Here is a 16,098-nt window from a genome sequence, read left to right on the forward strand (position 1 = left end):
AAAAGATCTGATTTGGTGGGTTCATATTCTGTGTTTACCTTGACAATATGAACACAGGAAGATGCTTCCTACTCAATCAGACCTTTGATCCATCAATCACGGTCTATTGTCAGTATTGTCTACGCAGCCTGGAAGCTGCTCTCCAGGTTCTGAGGCTGAAGCCTTTTCATATCACCAACTATTTGGTCCTTTCTTAATGCCTGAGATGGAACCTTCTGCATGCCAGCTTAGCAGATACTCTGTCCCTGAGGCCCAGGCAAGAAAATGAGAAAGTGGAAGAGCCCTGGGCTTGATTTCTAACCTTTTAACCATTTGTTCATCTTGAACCAAGGTGCTGAGATACTATTAGTATATTATTCTGCAATGCATCTGACAATAAGGACTATTTTCAGACAGTGCCTCTGACCTGTTGGCTCTTGCATTGGACTGATCCTCTCTCATTTGGGGTCGGGGGATCTCTCTGTGCACACAGGTTTTTGTGGGGGGCAGCATCCCAAAAGGCGGGGATGTCACCGTCCTCGAAGATCCAGAGCTGGACTGCCAACCTGATCCTTTTGTCATCCAAGTGAGTAAATCACAAACTGAAGGGGAGAGTGTGGCTTGGTGAGATTGCCAATTCTGCCTTGGGTGGAGTCTGGGGAGGTCCTCCCTGGGAATGGAAGGAGCTTCAGTGTGATATGATGTCATAGAGTCCACCCCCCAAAGCAGCCATTTTCTCCAAGGGAACAGATCTCTGGGAACACTCCGTCTGGTAATTGGCAACCCAAGTGCATTGACAATACTCTCTGTCTCTGTCTCTGTCTCTCTCTCTCTCTCTCTGTCTCTCTCTCTCTGTCTCTCACCCTGCCCTCATAGTTCTTATGGTGCTGAGTCAGCTCCTTAAGTGAAGAAGAGGATTGGCTATGAGTCCTTGGAGAATTTTTGTTTATAGCAGTGGTCCCCAACCTTTTTATCACCGGGGACCACTCAACGCTTGACAATTTTACTGAGGCCCAGTGGGCGGGGGGAGGGGTAGTTTACTCCTCTACTCTCAACCACTGCCCTAACGCTCTCTGATCGCTATGGTAATGTTTAAACATCCCTTCAAAATAAGATACAGACATGCCACAACAATGAACATAAGGAACATTTTATTTTCATGGAAATGTTAATGCATGACAATGACAAATCAATGGGAACCCTGAGCTTGTTTCTCTGCAACGAGATAGTCCCATCTGGGAGTGATGGGAGACAAGGACACCCGAAGTGTGTTGTAAAGGGCCGGGGGGGGGGGGATGAAGTAAAGGGCCAGGGGGGAGAGAAGGCATCCTTCGCGGCCCACCTCCAATTAGTCGACGGACCACATGTGGTCCGCAGCCCACAGGTTGAGGATCACTAGTTTATAGAATACACTTCTTATCCACCTTTCTGCATTACTGGATCTCAAGGAAACCCAATGAAAGAATAAAATGCATAAAACCTACAAAACCAACAGTTTAGAATCCAGGACTGAAATAAATAAAACAGGCCATCGTGAAAAAAAACAAACTTGTCTTCACCAGCCTCCGAAGGGCCAAGAGTGAGGGGGCTGAGCACACTTCCCTAGGAGAATTGTTCCATAATCATGGGGCCACCACCAAAAAAGCCCTCTCTTGTCTGCCAACCAGACAAACTATTTGGCTGCTTAGATAGTCAAGAGGGCCTCTCATATGATCTTAAAACCCAGGGGAAAGCTCGTGATTCATTCCACCGCCTTGATTTTTTTGTTGCCCTTAAATAATAGCTGATTTATGGAGATACGAGAGCGTTTTGAAGGCAAGAGATGTTCAGAGGTAGAAGAAGAAGAAGAAGAAGAGTTGGTTCTTGTATGCCGCTTTTCCCTACCCGAAGGAGGCTCAAAGCGCTTTACAGTCGCCTTCCCTTTCCTCTCCCCACAACAGACCCCCTGTGAGGTGGGTGAGGCTGAGGGAGCCCAGATATCACTGCCCGGTCAGAGCAGTTTTATCAGTGCCGTGGCGAGCCCAAGGTCACCCAGCTGGTTGCATGTGGGGGAGTGCAGAATCGAACCCGGCATGCCAGATTAGAAGTCTGCACTCCTAACCACTACACCAAACTGGCACCAAAGGTACTTTGCCATTTTCTGCCTCTTTGACATAGTCCCGGAATTCCTTGGAGACCTCCCACCCAAGAACCAGCCAGAGCTGATACTTCTTAGCTCCCGAGATCTGATCACCCTTGGCTAGCTTGATAGGCTGTTTTTAATCCAAAATTGCCTTAGGCCCCAGAACCTCCATTCTGCTTTCCTGAGGAGCACTGGTGACGGCATCCCTGAGCTCCAAATTATTGGAAAATATGGCCCATCCTAACAGCCGAACTATGCCATGCGGTCTTTCCTCCTTTGGGCCATCTGCATATGCATTTTTTTATTATTAAATGTATTAAATCCCCATTTCTATGGATGGGATGGAGGTTAGTAGGGCAGTGAGCATATCGACCAGGCTCACGGCTGTGAGAACCCCACAGCCAGGGTCCTTTTGGAATTTGATCTCTCCCTGCCCTTCTTCGACCTGCCTCCTGTTTCCTCCATCTTTTAGGGAAGACGAGTCTATGACGAGACCTGGGATGCTTCAGCTCAGCTTGGATGGCAAGAGACTTTATGTCACCGACAGTCTGTTTACTTCTTGGGATAAGCAGTTTTTCCCTGAATTGATCAGGTAAGAGATCTTTCCCCCATCCCTGCGGCCAGCTCTCCTCTCCTCTCCTCTCCTCTCCTCTCCTCTCCTCTCCTCTCCTCTCCTCTCCTCTCCTCTCCTCTCCTCTCCTCTCCGCTTAGCGTGCTATCTCAGACTCTAGTAAAGTGGGGTCTGGTTTCATCAGGAGATGCTAGCTAGAGTAATCAGAACTGGCCAGGAGGGAATCAGAGTCCTTGGATCCAGCTTATAGTATGAAATTTCAAAGAAAGCGGAGAAATCCAGGAGTCGAAGAGCAAGCAGGCAAGGGTAATTGAAGAGTCAAGGTCAAACTGATCCAGGCCAAGGTCAGAGTCAAGAGTTGAGCAAGGTAGGTGTCAGCGAGGAAGTAATCAGTGCATCCATGACTGCAAGCAAAGCAGCCTCAAATAATTCATCTTGCAGATGCTAGGGCCCATTCCGCACACATTACTTAATGCACTTTCAAAGCACTTTAGAAGCAGATTTTCCTGTTCTGCACAGGAAAATCCAGCTGCAAAAGTACACTGAAAGTGCATTATCCTACACATGCAGAATGGGCCCAGCTCTCATCCTGAGAAGACTCATCAACCTCCAGCAAGACTCATCAACCTCTGGAGTACTGTGTGCAGTTCTGGAGGCCTCACTTCAAGAAGGACATAGATACAATTGAAAGGGTACAGAGGAGAGCGACGAAGATGATCTGGGGCCAAGATCATCTTGGGTTTAAACTTCAAGGTAATGGGTTTAAACTTCAAGTACAACGATATAGGCTAGATATCAGGAAAAAATTTTTTTCACAGTCAGAGTAGTTCAGCAGTAGAATAGGCTGCCTAAGGAGGTGGTGAGCTCCCCCTCACTGGCAGTCTTCAAGCAAAGGTTGGATACACACTTTTCTTGGATGCTTCAGGATGCTTAGGGCTGATCCTGCGTTGAGCAGGGGGTTGGACTAGATGGCCTGCATGGCCCCTTCCAACTCTATGATTCTATGAATAGGCTGCCTAAGGAGGTGGTGAGCTCCCCCTCACTGGCAGTCTTCAAGCAAAGGTTGGATACACACTTTTCTTGGATGCTTTCGGATGCTTAGGGCTGATCCTGCACTGAGCAGGGGGTTGGACTAGATGGCCTGCATGGCCCCTTCCAACTCTATGGTTCTATGATTCTATGATTCTATCAAGTAACAATTCACAACACAACATGAATAACAACAACATTGGGAGGTCAGTTATTGCAGTCATGGCCTCAAGCGAATGCCTGGTGGAGGAGCTCCCTTTTGCAGGCCCTGCGGAATTATGGGCGTTTGGGCAGCCGATTTCCACTCTCTGCTTAGCAACATTCAGAGGTCACAATGGAAAGTCATTGCTCAGAAGGAAACAAACAGGAACCATCTTTATGCTTCTAGGGAATTGGAATCAGCTGCTCGGGTTAAGAACATTCCCCAGGTGGGAGCCTTGTAACCAGCAGCAACTTGTATGTTAATTTTGTGCAATGCTTAGAAAGATTCTGGGTAGTGTCCCTTCCAAAAAATGATGAACCCCCTAAACCTACAGATAGCATCACTGGCACTGCTTTTTGACCAACGTGGCATTCCCAGAAACAATCCTGAACTTGTCCAGTATCATCCAAACTTGTAATGCCAGGCTGAGTATTTGGATAGGTGCTACGTCAGTGGATTAGATAAGAGAGATAAAGAAAATTTGCCGGATAGCGCCCACGGCGCTGTACGGTATAAGTAAACCATAAGTAAACCATCTTTCGAATCCAAGGCAAACCATTCAACATCACAGTAATCCAGGTCTATGCCCCAACCACAGCTGCTGAAGAGGATGAAGTTGACCAGTTTTATGAAGCCCTACAACACCTTCTAGAAGCAACGCCAAAAAATGATCTGCTTATCATCATGGGGGATTGGAATGCTAAAGTAGGAAGCCAAAAGATAACCGGGATAACAGGCAAGTTTGGCTTTGGAGTACAAAATGAAGCAGGGCACAGGCTGGTAGAATTTTGTCAAGAGAATACAATGGTCATAGAAAACACTCTTTTCCAACAACCCAAGAGATGACTCTACACATGGACATCACCAGACGGTCAACACAGAAATCAGATTGACTATGTGCTCTGCAGCCAAAGATTGAGAAGGTCTATACAGTCAGTAAAAACAAGACCAGGAGCTGATTGTGGTTCAGATCATCAGCTTCTTGTTGCAAAATTTAGGCTTAAATTGAAGAAAGTAGGGAAAAGCACTAGGCTAAGGTATGAACTAAATCATATCCCTGACGAATATACAGTAGAGGTGACAAATAGATTTAAGGAATTAGGTCTGATAGACAGAGTGCCTGAAGAACTATGGACGGAGGTTGGCAACATTGTACAAGAGGTAGCAACTAAAACCATCCCAAAGAAAAAGAAATGCAAGAAAGCAAAATGGCTGTCTGAGGAAGCTTTACAAATAGCTAAGGAGAGAAGGGAAGTGAAAGGCAAGGGAGAAAGAGAAAGATACACCCAATTGAATGCTGAATTCCAGAGAATAGCTAGAATAGCTGGAAGAGATAAGAATGCCTTCTTAAATGAACAGTGCAAACAAATAGAAGAAAACAATAGCATATTGAGGACCAGGGATCTCTTCAAAATAATTACAGATCTGAAGAGAACATTTCATGTAAAGATGGGTATGATAAAGGACCAAAATGGTACATGCCTAACAGAAGCAGAGGAGATTTTTAAAAGGTAGCAAAATTATACAGAATAACTATACAAGAGCGAGCTTAACATCTCTGATAACCACGTGGGGGTAGTCACTGACCTGGAGCCAGAAATCCTGCAGCATCCTATCTGTCTACTGAAAAACCTACATGCAGGTCAAGAAGCAACAGTGAGCACTGAACATGAAATCACTGATTGGTTCAAAATTGAGAAAGGAGTTCGGCAAGGCTATATACTGTCGCCTTGCCTATTTAACTTGTATGCGGAGCACATCATGAGAAACGCGGGGTTAGATGAGTAAAACATTGGGATCGAGATTGCAGGGAGAAATATCAACAACCTCAGATATGCAGATGATACTACTCTAATGGCAGAAAGCAAAGAGGAACTGAAGAGCCTTTTGATGCGGGTGAAGGAGGAGAGTGCAAAAGTTGTCTTGAAACTCAACATCAAGAAAACAAAGATCATGGCATCCGGCCCTCTCAATTCCTGGCAAATCACTGGGGAAGAAATGGAGGTAGTGATAGATTTTACTTACAAGATCACTGCAGATGGGGACTGCAGCAAAGGGGAGGAAAGCTATGGCAAATCTAGACAGCATCCTAAAAACCAGAGAAATCACCCTGCCAACAAAAGTACATCTAGTCAAGGCTATGGTCTTCCCAGTTGCAATGTGTGGCTGTGAAAGTTGGACCATAAGTAAGGCCGAGCGTCAAAGAATTGAGGCTTTTGAACTCTGGTGCTGGAGAAGACTCTTGCGAGTCCCTTGGACTGCAAGGCGAACAAACCAGTCAGTCCTAGAGGAGATCAGCCCTGCCTGCTCCTTAGAAGGCCAGATCCTGAAGATGAAACTCAAATACTTTGGCCACCTCATGAGAAGGAAGGACTCCCTGGAGAAGAGCCTAATACTGGGAGCGATCGAGGGCAAAAGAAGAAGGAGGCGGCAGAGAATGAGGTGGCTGGATGGAGTCACTGAAGCAGTAGGTGCAACCTTAAATGGACTCCGGGGAATGGTAGAGGACAGGAAGGCCTGGGGGATCATTGTCCATGGGGTCGCGATGGGTCGGACACGACTTCGCACCCAACAACAACCATCTTTTGTATCCTTGCTATGACTAAGTTGGTGCAGAACCTGCTCTGCATGCAGATGGTCCCTGATTCAATCCCTGCCAATAACCTCCAGTTAAAAGGCTATGATGTCGCAGCCAGACCTTGTGGTGTCGAAGAAGTACAAACTGTTCTGCCTCAGTTCACCTCAGGGCCATGCTGGGAAGGAAGAGAGGACTTAATCCTCCAAAATCCATTTTGCTGTGCTTTTCAAAAGATCCGTAGGACTTCACTAGTAATCTGATACGAAAACTTGCATTCCTCCTTCCCCACTGCTAAGAAGTTTTGAATAGCGAAACAGAAATTGAAGGGTTAAATTCCCCTGCCCTGTCCCCTTCTCTGCACACGTGGATGCAAGTTTTAATGGAAAGAACCAATTGGGTAGCCTGTTCAGGCCTTCAGATAAACAGGTGTTAGGAAATACTTTTTTTTCTGCTCAAGACCCCCCAAAAGCCCCTGAGAGCTCCAGGGCTGAGCTTTGTGGACCTGACTGATCTAATTGGAGGAGGAATCCCCAACCTTTCTGACCCTGCTGGCACCTCTGAAGAAGAAGAAGAATAAATGTTTTCACAAATCTGCACAGCCAAGGAAATCTCCAGTGGCCAATAAACGCTCGGGCTAGCCAACTGGCTAGCAATCCCGGGCCCCAAAGAAGTATGGTGGGCCTCAACAAGGGACAGAGCCTTCTCGGTCCTGGCCCCCACCTGGTGGAACGAGCTCCCTGATGAGATCGGGGCCCTGGTTGAACTCCCAGAATTCCACGGGGCCTGCAAAAGGGAGCTCCTCCACCAGGCCTTCGACTAAGGTTAAGTTCATAGAATCATAGAGTTGGAAGGGTCCATAGAGGCTATCTAGTCCAACCCCCTGCTCAACGCAGGATCAGCCCAAAGCATCCTAAAGCAATGTGACCTAAAAACATCTGGCGTTCCCCACCCCCCAAGTCATACCCTCCATAATCTGATCAATTCTGACCTCCCTAGGGCTTCTATCAAAAGCTGTCCTATTGAAATTGTTCCATGAGTTAATTCTGGTAACCTGTTAAACTTATATTTATTGTTAGAATTGTAACTTAGAATCATAGAATCATAGAGTTGGAAGGGGCCATACTGGCCATCTAGTCCAACCCCCTGCTCAACGCAGGATCAGCCCTAAGCATCCTAAAGCATCCAAGAAAAGGGTGTATCCAACCTTTGTTTGAAGACTGCCAGTGAGGGGGAGCTCACCACCTCCTTAGGCAGCCTATTCCACTGCTGAACTACTCTGACTGTGAAAATTTTTTTCCTGATATCTAGCCTATATCATTGTACTTGAAGTTTAAACCCATTACTGCGTGTCCTCTCCTCTGCAGCCAATGGGAACAGCATCCTGCCCTCCTCCAAGTGGCAACCTTTCAAATACTTAAAGAGTGCTATCATGTCCCCTCTCAACCTCCTTTTCTCCAGGCTGAACATTCCCAAGTCCCTCAACCTATCTTCATAGGGCTTGGTCCCTTGGCCCCAGATCATCCTCGTCGCTCTCCTCTGTACCCTTTCAATTTTATCTACGTCCTTCTTGAAGTGAGGCCTCCAGAACTGCACACAGTACTCCAGGTGTGGTCTGACCAGTGCCGTATACAATGGGACTGTGACATCTTGTGATTTTGAAGTGATGCCCCTGTTGATACAGACCAAAATGCCATTCGCCTTTTAAATTGAAGAAAGTAGGGAAACTTTATTAGTACTAGAGTTCCAAACAAACCTAAATCTCATAATCTACCAATCTACCATGTTTAAACATCCAGTGTAAAATCTACAAACTATGGAGATAATTTCCCCTGGAGAAAATGGATGTTTTTGAAGGTAGATTCTACAGCGTTGAAGCTGGCAACCATAACAGTCCCCTGAGGCAGCGACCTCTGGTGATAGGGATGGATGATGGATGGTTTTTTGGTGTCAGCTTTTTCCTTCGGAACCTGAATGGTTTATAGAATCTAAACCACACCTTCTTTCATGCTCCATCCTGCAACACTGTATGTATATAAGTTTCCATTCTGTATGCTTGCCTGATTTCTTTCTACTTCCAAATATACAATCCCAGACTGCAGACATGTCTGTCCGTGAGCACACAGCGAAGGAACCAAAGACTGAGAAAGGAATTGAGACGGGGAAGGGACCTCAAACCATGACGGGATCACAGAAGTCAAGTAAAGGTAAGAAAGGGGCCATCTTGCACGCGGTTAGGGGGGACCAGTGACTGAGGCTGACCCGAACATTTATGTTCTGCTGGAAAAAAGAAGAGTTGGGTTTTATGCCCTGCTTTTCTCTGCCCTGAAGAGATCCCAAAGCAGTTTACAATTGCCTACGCTTCCTCTCCCCACGTAGGATCATAGAATTAGAGAAACATGAGGCACCTTGTGAGGCGGGTGGAGCTGACAGAGCTCTGGAAGAACTGAGAAAGGTCAAAGAATCATAGAATAATAGAGTTGAACGGGACCTCCTGGGTCATCTAATCCAGCCCCTGCACTACGCAGGACACTCACAACCCTCTCGCTCATCCACTGTCACCTGCCACCCCCTTGAGCCTTCACAGAATCAGCCTCTCCCTCAGATGGCTACCCAGCCTATACTTAAAAATCTCCGAAGATGGAGAACCCACCACCTCCCGAAGAAGCCAGTTCCACTGAGGAACCGCTCTGACTGTCAAGAACTTCTTCTGGGTGTTGAGACAGAATTTAGAATCATAGAGTTGGAAGGGACCTCCTGGGTCATCTAGTCCAACCCCCTGCACTATGCAGGACACTCACATCCCTCTCGCTCATCCACTGTCACCTGCCACCCCCTTGAACCTTCACAGAATCAGCCTCTCCATCAGATGGCTACCCAGCCTATACTTAAAAATCTCCGAAGATGGAGAACCCACCACCTCCCGAAGAAGCCAGTTCCACTGAGGAACCGCTCTGACTGTCAAAAACTTCTTCTGGATGTTGAGACAGAATTTAGAATCATAGAGTTGGAAGGGACCTCCTGGGTCATCTAGTCCAACCCCCTGCACTATGCAGGACACTCACAACCCTCTCGCTCATCCACTGTCACCTGCCACCCCCTTGAACCTTCTTAGCAGAGCAAGAGTGTTTTTTTGTCCAGGAGGGTGATCTGGGTGGGAAGTCAAATTTTAGGTTATGAATTGACGATTGTGTTATTCGCGTTTAAGTTGTTTTTTGTTCAGTGGTGATGTTATTATTTGTAGATGAATAGGCATAATAAAATGTTAAAAACAGAACAAAAAACCAAAAACAAACCATGAGCTATCAGCTACGATAAAAATTAGAGTATGCAAAAATCATTGGGCAGGTTTAAGTAACTTAGCAATAACAAACAGATTGAAGCCAATTAAAATATAAACTGAGCACTGGGGGAAAAAGAACCTTTGCTAAACATGCAAAATTGACACAAGCCTATATAGAAAGGGTCAGTAGAGACCATCTAATACAAGACACCTGCTCAGCATCTGTCCAGCTGCTGCTTAAAGAGTGCAAGTGAGGGGGAGCTCCCCACCTCCTCAGGTAGCCCATCCCACTGCTGAACTGGACTCCTAGAATCCTAGAGTGGGAAGGGGCCATGCAGGCCATCTAGTCCACCCCTTGCTCAGTGCAGGATCAGCCTCAGGCATCCAGGAGAAGGATCTGTTCAGCCACTGCTTGAAGACGGCCAGTGAGGGGGAGCTCCCCACCTCCTTAGGCAGCCCAATCCACTGCTGAACTAGACCCATAGGATCCTAGAGTGGGAAGGGGCCACAAAGGCCATCTAGTCCCACCCCCTGCTCAGTGCAGGATCAGCCTCCAGCATCCATGAGAAGGATCTGTCCAGCCACTGCTTGAAGACGGCCAGTGAGGGGGAGCTCCCCACCTCCTTAGGCAGCCCACCCCACTGCTGAATTACTCAGACTGTTATCTGCTGGTTCAGTCTGGCTTATGGTCCATCTAAGTAGCTCTGACATATTAGTCAGACCTTAGGCCCCCAAACCATTTTTTTCCCAGGACAGGCAGATAGATAGATGACTGACCGATGGACAGATAGACAAACCGATGGACAGACAGATGTATGGAGGATGGATGGATGGATGGATGGATGGATGGATGGATGGATGGATGGATGGATGGATGGATGGATGGATGGATGGATGGACAGAGAGATAGACAGTTGGGTGGAGGGGTGACTGGATTACAGGAATGACCTCGAGTGAAATATAAATTGTTTTACTTAAAGCAGGCTCCTGATCCTTCCCTCAGGTTACTGGACTGAGCCAAAAGCCAAAATATCGTTCTGTGCCAGGGTGGGACAGACAGAGTTCTTCAGCAGAAAATACTTCACTAGGGCTGCTCAGTCACAAAATAGAAATAAAAAGTGAGGGTGAATCTTGGTTCTGAGGGAGGGGAGGGGACTGGATCTCAAGCCTCCCTCAGCCTATAACTCAAGGCTCCCTGTTTTTTGTGGAGAATGAACCCTTCACAGCCCTTCAACCTCTTTGTACAGCTCTTCTAAGCAGTCCATCACAGCCAACTTGCAATCTGTTCTGGGGAGAAGATGTCCTTGGAGAAAGCTCGTAATTGGGGGGGTGGTGGTGGAGGGGATGACTCCGTTGCACCCCATTTGATAGCCCAAGGGTTGGCTGTCATGTGGAAGATGGGAGGTGGAGATTCTTTTGGAAATAATATTGAGTCTATCTCACTCTTTCTCTTTCGGCCTCCTTTTGATTTCACAGGGGACCGTGGTGGTGGATCCGGGCCTGGGTATGCAACCCCTCTGGATGCCATGAGAGGTAAGCCCTTTCAACGCTATCCTCAGGAGCAGAGACTCTTCCTTGGAAGCTGCAGGACCACCAAGTCTGCTTGAGTCTTGGCCAAAGGGTGCTTTCTAGAGAAGGGGGACCCCAATCTTTTTGACCCTGTGGGGTGTTTTGGAAGTCTGACACACTGTGGGGAGGGGGCAGCCACAAAATGGCTGCCACAGAGGGTGGAGCCAGCCACAAAATGGCTGCTGAAGCTCACTTAAAATCATACGGTTTTTGCTGTGGTGGCAGCAGCTGACAGAGCCACATTTTAAAACATCTGTACAGCCAATCAGAAGCCTTGCTGGGGCAAAAGCCCCACCTGGCCCTGTCCACTTTCTAAAAACACTTGAACGTAAAGGTGTGAGTGAATGTGAGCACCAAATTGGAGACCCTGGAGTCTCTAGAGCAGGGGAAGTCAACCTGTGGTCCTCCAGATGTTCATGGACTCCAATCCATGAGCCCCTGCCAGCAAGCGTTTGCTGGCAGGGGCTCATGGGAATTGTAGTCGATGCACATCTGGAGGACCACAGGTTGACTTCCCCTGCTCTAGAGTGTGCCCTCCTTCCCATGATGCAGCTGTCCTGGAAAGATTTCTGTGACATCAGCTCCCTTGAGAAGAAGGATGCTAGTCAAATAATAATAAGAGCTGTTTTTTTTTCTATCCTGCTTCTTACCACTCAGAGTATTCTCAAAGCACTGTCAATCACCTTCTCTTCCTCACAACGTAACAGACACCATGTGAAGTAGGTGGGTCTGAGAGAGCCCTAACAGGCCTGCCTTGTGAGAACAGTACTATCAGGGCTGTGACTAGCCCAAGTCACTCAGCTGCCTGCATGTTGCAGAGTGCGGAATCAAACAGAGATCAATTCCCTTGGGGAAAATAGGCCCTTTGGAGGGTGGCTTTGTATCCCAATGAGGTTGGTGTCCTCCCCACCCTCAGTTCTCCAGAGATTTCCTAACCTCAGTCTGACAACCCTACCGGCCATCTCCAACCAGAGGAGACCTGGCATACCTAGGTTCTAAGATCGGGTTTTCTAAATAGGCCAAACTAGTGTTGATGCACCAAATCAGTGATCCGGCTGATTCACATTTCACCGAATCAAAAAAACTCGAATCTGAAAAGGACCGAATCTGTTCTTTGTGCACATCCCTAGTTCTAAGCAAAGAAAAGGTAAAAGCAATGAACTTTCGCTCCTCAGAAGATTGCCCCCTTATGCTCTTATTTCTATGCAAGGAGAACTGTGTCAAAGATACTTTTTCAGAAACTTTAACCACATTGGCAGAATTTCTGACTTCACAAAATGAGTGAATGAAAAATGTCAAGGGCTTCTAAGCAAGGAAGACATTCAGCTTCCTCTTCTCATGTGCATGTTTTATGCCATTAAAGGCAATCTTTAACCTAAGTATGTGCATGCACATGAAAGCTCATATCAGGAAGAAAGCTTTACCCTTTTAAAGGTGCTGGTGGACTCAAACTTTGTTCAGGTAAGTAGCAAAGAGTCAGAAACGCAAATCTCCAACCACAAATCTTGATACTTTAGGAGCTACTGGACTCTCTCTCTCTCCTTTTTAGATGAAACTAAGCTTTGATTCAAAGCAAAAACTGGCTCCTAGGAGAGAGAGGGCCTTGAATCAAGACAGTTGTTCCTGCTTTCTGAACAAAACCATTTCTTGATAGTGAATGTCCTCTTTGTTTTCCCAGGTCCCAGAGAAAAATTGATGTACGTTGTTTGCATCTTAACCGGCTCCGGCATCGGCCCCCAAGAGCCTGACTACCTGGCGACGGTGGACGTAGATCCGGAATCCCCAACTTATTGCAAGGTTCTGACCTGAGATCTTTTCATTGGGGAATGTTCCACTTTGCCATTACTCCCCTCATTTTCCAGAGATGGGTGAGGAGAGGGTAACAGTGAACATTTCCTTATCTGGATGGCCCAGGCGAGCTTGATCTCATTCAACTGATAGGTTTGGTGCCTCAACCTCAACCCCCGCCCCAGCCCAGAACTCAGGAAAGCCACTTTCTCAAATAGCCGAATCACGCCAAATTGCGATTCGGTGATTCAAGCAAGGTAGATTAGACTTATTGGGAAACCATACAAACAAAAGCCAACCTCACACTTTTGGGGCAGCGGAATCATTTACTCTGATTTTGAGAACTGCCGAGGTTGGCTGCATGTGCATACATAAAACCTTCCATTTGCCAGTTTTCGTGTTCGTTGGATGAAATGCTTAGTAAGGTTTTGGCCAGAGTTCCTTCCCAAAAATTATGAACTCCCTAAAGATACAGATAGTATTCCTGGCACTGCATTTTGAGCAACACAATGTACTCATAAACGATTCTGAACTTGTCAAGAATCATCTAATCTCATAATTCCAGGTTGGGCGTTTAGATACGTGCTGTGTCAGTGGATAAGTTGAGAGAGAGAACAAAAAAATTAGCCTGACTCTGCCTGGGGCTGCTAAGTAAACCAACTATCGTCTTTGTTTGCAACCCAATGTCTTATGCGTGTCTTGTGGTGATACTTAAGTGATGTAGAACCTGCTTTGCAATGCAGAAGATCTGTTTCTAACAATCGCCTCCAGCTAGAAGTCTACAGAGGTCTCAGGCAGATTCTGTTGTGTCCATGATGTTCAAACTGATGTTGAGGGACTTGGGAATGTTCAGCCTGGAGAAAAGGAGGTTGAGAGGGGACATGATAGCCCTCTTTAAGTATTTGAAAGGTTGTCACTTGGAGGATGGCAGGATGCTGTTCCCATTGGCTACAGAGGAGAGGACACGCAGTAATGGGTTTAAACTACAAGTACAACGATATAGGCTAGATATCAAGGGAAAAAATTTCACAGTCAGAGTAGTTCAGCAGTGGAATAGGCTGCCTAAGGAGGTGGTGAGCTCCCCCTCACCGGCAGTCTTCAAGCAAAGGTTGGATACACACTTTTCTTGGATGCTTTAGGATGCTTTGGGCTGATCCTGCGTTGAGCAGAGGGTTGGACTAGATGGCCTGTGTGGCCCCTTCCAAATCTATGGTTCTATGATTCTATGATTCTAACTTTAAAGCTTCAGTTTGCCTCAGGGCCCTGCGGGGATGGGAGAGAGGGTGGAACCCTTCAAACTCCACTATGTTCTGTTTTCAAAACATATTCCCTGCTTTGCTAGCAATCTGGTTGGGGAAAAAAACAAACATGTCCTTTCAAAATTCCACATTCCTTATTCCCACCTCCTAAGAAGAAAGCAGGAAGTCCCGTTTTGAGAAGAAAAAAAACAGAGCAGAGGCTGAAGGGTTAAACCCGCTCTCCCACCCCTGCACATGCAAAGGTAAGTTTGCATTTTATGGACAGAACCAGTTGGGTGACCTTCATCTTATCTGTTCAGGCCCTCAGCTCACAGATGTTAGGAAAGGACCCCGTGAGGGCTTCACTGTTGAGCTTTCTGGACTGGACTGATCTGATCATGACAGGGGTCCTGGACATCTTTGGACCTGTATGCACCTTGGGAATTCTGACACATTATCATAGAATCATAGAATCATAGAGTTGGAAGGGACCTCCTGGGTCATCTAGTCCAACCCTCTGCACTATGCAGGACACTCACAACCCTCTCGCTCATCCCCTGTCACCTGCCACCCCCTTGAACCTTCCCAGAATCAGACTCTCCGTCAGATGGCTCTCCAGTCTCTGTTTCAAAATTTCCAAAGATGGAGAACCCACCACCTCCCGAGGAAATCTGTTCCGCTGAGGAACCGCTCTGACTGTCAGGAACTTCTTCCGGAGGTTTAGATGGAATTTCTTTTGAATTAATTTCATCCCATTGGTTCTGATCTGTCCCTCTGGGGCAAGAGAGAACAATTCTGCTCCATCCTCTACATGGCAGCCTTTTAAATACTTGAAGATGGTGATCAGATCCCCTCTCAGTCATCACCTCTCCAGGCTAAAAAGACCAAGTTCCCCCAACCTTTCCTCCTCTGAACACGCTCCAGTTTGTCTGCATCCCTCTTCAACTGGGGTGCCCAAAATTGAAGACAGGACTCCAAGTGAGGGCTCCATTATGAGTACTCATAATACATTATGAGTACTCCATTATGTCTGCTTTGTTATTGTTGTTAGATGCCAAGTTGTGTCCCACCCATCGCGACCCATGGACAATGATCCTCCAGGATGAACTTGACCTCAGTTGAATGCCTGGTGAAGGAGCTCCCTTTTGCAGGCCCTGTGGAATTCTGGGAGTTCAACCAGGGCCCCGATCTCATCAGGGAGCTCATTCCACCAGGTGGGGGCCAGGACCGAGAAGGCTCTGTCCCTTGTTGAGGCCCACCATACTTCTTTGGGGCCCGGGATTGCTAGCCAGTTGGCTAGCCCGAGCGTTTATTGGCCACTGGAGATTTCCTTGGCTGTGCAGATTTGTGAAAACATTGATTCTTCTTCTTCACAGGTGCCAGCAGGGTCAGAAAGGTTGAGGATTCCTCCTCCAATCAGATCAGTCAGGTCCACAAAGCTCAGCCCTGGAGCTCTCAGGGGCTTTTGGGGGGGGGTCTTGAGCAGAAAAAGAGTATTTCCTAACACCTGTTATCTGAAGGCCTGAACAGGAAGGATGAAGGCTACCCAATTGGCTCTGTCCATTAAAACTTGCATCCACATGTGCAGAGAAGGGGACAGGGCAGGGGAATTTAACCCTTTAAGCTCTCTGTTTCACTATTCAAAACTTCTTAGCAGTGGGGAAGGAGGAATGCAAGTGTTCTTATCAAATTACTAGTGAAGTCCTACGGATCTTTTGAAAAGCACAGCAAAATGGATTTTG

At 47.0% G+C, this 16,098-nt stretch overlaps 1 protein-coding gene across 1 annotated transcript in view; it reads left to right on the forward strand.

Annotated features, from left to right (window-relative positions):
• Positions 1 to 13,132, forward strand: part of LOC143829567 (methanethiol oxidase-like) — a 32,342-nt gene extending 19,210 nt beyond the window's left edge. Inside the window, exons 9-13 of the mRNA XM_077320750.1 lie at positions 473 to 569; positions 2,579 to 2,693; positions 8,574 to 8,685; positions 11,238 to 11,294; positions 13,009 to 13,132. Of these exons, the coding sequence (XP_077176865.1) occupies positions 473 to 569; positions 2,579 to 2,693; positions 8,574 to 8,661 (300 nt within the window). The 3' untranslated portion in view covers positions 8,662 to 8,685; positions 11,238 to 11,294; positions 13,009 to 13,132. The remainder of the gene's footprint in view (positions 1 to 472; positions 570 to 2,578; positions 2,694 to 8,573; positions 8,686 to 11,237; positions 11,295 to 13,008) is intronic.
• Positions 13,133 to 16,098: the final 2,966 nt, after the last annotated feature.

This window comes from Paroedura picta, chromosome 1 (genome assembly GCF_049243985.1).
Source record: "Paroedura picta isolate Pp20150507F chromosome 1, Ppicta_v3.0, whole genome shotgun sequence".
Lineage (NCBI taxonomy): Eukaryota > Metazoa > Chordata > Lepidosauria > Squamata > Gekkonidae > Paroedura > Paroedura picta.